Source organism: Arachis hypogaea, chromosome 5 (assembly GCF_003086295.3).
Source record: "Arachis hypogaea cultivar Tifrunner chromosome 5, arahy.Tifrunner.gnm2.J5K5, whole genome shotgun sequence".
Taxonomy (NCBI): Eukaryota; Viridiplantae; Streptophyta; class Magnoliopsida; order Fabales; family Fabaceae; genus Arachis; species Arachis hypogaea.
Genome location: NC_092040.1, coordinates 88,640,160 through 88,642,117, shown reverse-complemented (window position 1 = coordinate 88,642,117; position 1,958 = coordinate 88,640,160). Strand labels below are relative to the sequence as shown.

The following is a 1,958-nucleotide window of genomic DNA, read 5'->3' as shown; positions in this document are numbered from 1 at the left end:
AGGTTTTTTATTTTTTTTACACTAGTAGAATTTAATATTGTTTAAAAATAAACTAAGCGTAATAAGTAATAATTATACATTTATGTTTGTAATTACAAATGCAATTCAAGTACTCACATTTAGATCAACTTTTCTTTTATTTTATTTGGGTTTGTGATATATATTTTCAATCAATCAATTTGATTGGTTTGATATTTAGTCCTATATATTAGAGATCTTGATTAAGAGAGAAACAAATAGAGCGACAAAAATGTAATACCATTGAAATTTTTCTAAACTTGTATGTTGAAATCTAATTTATTTTTTTTATTACATTTTGAGAGGCACACCACAAGCGTAAGACTCTATCCTCTATTGTTCCATCTTCATCTCCAATGCAAATGGCAACCCATGGCAATCAGATTCCTAAAGATCTTGTATGGGAAATTCTAGCAAAATTATCTGTTAAGTCTTTGAAGCGATTTAGTTGCGTGCATAAGTCTTGGCTAAATTTACTTGAGAATTCTGATTTCAAGAACATATACTACGAGAATTTAAAATCTAAAACTGCTTATTCCTCGTCTCTCCTTCTATGGAGATCTTTTCATGACGAAAGAAGTGATCGACACGTCTATGAAAATGATGTGTATTTGCTTTCTGGAGAAAGGTATGAAAACATGGTTACGTTAGTTTTACCAAGTCTATTTGAAGAAATTGGTTTTGATAGAGTTATAGACTGTGTTAATGGTATCATATGTCATTATAAAAAAGCTGGTCTTAATGTAAAAATAGGACTTTGGAACCCCAAAACCGACGAGCATAAAATTATTCCTCCAAGTACTATTACTAATGATCCCGACTTTAATGCAGAGGTCGAAATTCATGGATTTGGTTATGATAATGTGAATGATGACTATAAAGTGATTCAACATATATGTTATTGTCATAATCAATTTTACCAATATGAGCCTGCTCTAGCAAATTGACAAATTTATAGTCTAAAAAGTAATTGTTGGAAGAAACTTGATCTTGAAATGACTGAAAAGGGAGGTCTTGGTGAAGGTTATATAACGTACTTAAATGGAGTATGCCACTGGTGGGGTGGAGATAAGGATGGAAAAGAAGTACTTGTGTCATTTAATCTCAGCACTGAAACGTTTCGAACCACATTGATTGGTTGGCAACAAAGTGATGATATTGATTGCTTTACCAGAACTTTGGTAGTGCTCAACGAATCTGTTGCTCTGATCTCCTCTTTTGATGAGAATAGTCATATTGAAATATCCATTTTAGGTGAAGTTGGTGTAAAAGAATCTTGGATGAAGCTTTTCACAGTTGGACCCTTTCCATATATTTGGCATCCAATAGTAATGGACAACAAATGTGATATAATATTTTTTATGGAAAATAATAACCATGAATTGGTTTCCTTTGATGTTATTAGTGGCAAAGTAATTCACAATATTAGTATTAAAATAAATCTATTTGGTACATGGATTTATAAGAAAAGCCTCCTCTCTTTCACTACAGGAATTAATTAATTTGTAAATATACAAATTCATATGTTATTCTTATATGTTATAATAATACAAATATATTAATAAGCATTGTGAGCCACAAACTGTGTATTGTGAAATTCCACTTTAAAGATTGTGTTGTTAGTTTCTCAGATACAAGACCGATAAGTAGAAAAGATGTTAACCATTGTTAGATAAATTTAAAGAAAAGGCTTAATTATAATATGCATAAAAGAAAATAGAAATAACTATGATCTTTGGAATATGGTTCCATCAATCGTAAAGATATTTTTTCTGTTTAATTTTATTCTTTTTTTATATTATAATATATAGTTTTTATATTCTCTTAAAATTATTATTCACTTCTGTTTTATTGTTGTTAATGTGCTTATTGATTTTTTTTTTATCAAATATGAAATGAAAATTTGATTTTCTTATGCATGTGAAACTAATAAATAGCGA

General features: G+C 29.0%; 1 protein-coding gene across 1 annotated transcript; it reads left to right on the top strand.

The window, feature by feature from the left end:
- Positions 1-380: 380 nt before the first annotated feature.
- LOC112803679 (putative F-box protein At3g16210) lies at positions 381-965 on the top strand. The gene has a single exon (XM_025847158.1). It carries the CDS (start codon positions 381-383, stop codon positions 963-965), a length of 585 nt encoding a protein of 194 aa, XP_025702943.1.
- The last annotated feature ends 993 nt before the right edge of the window (positions 966-1,958 follow it).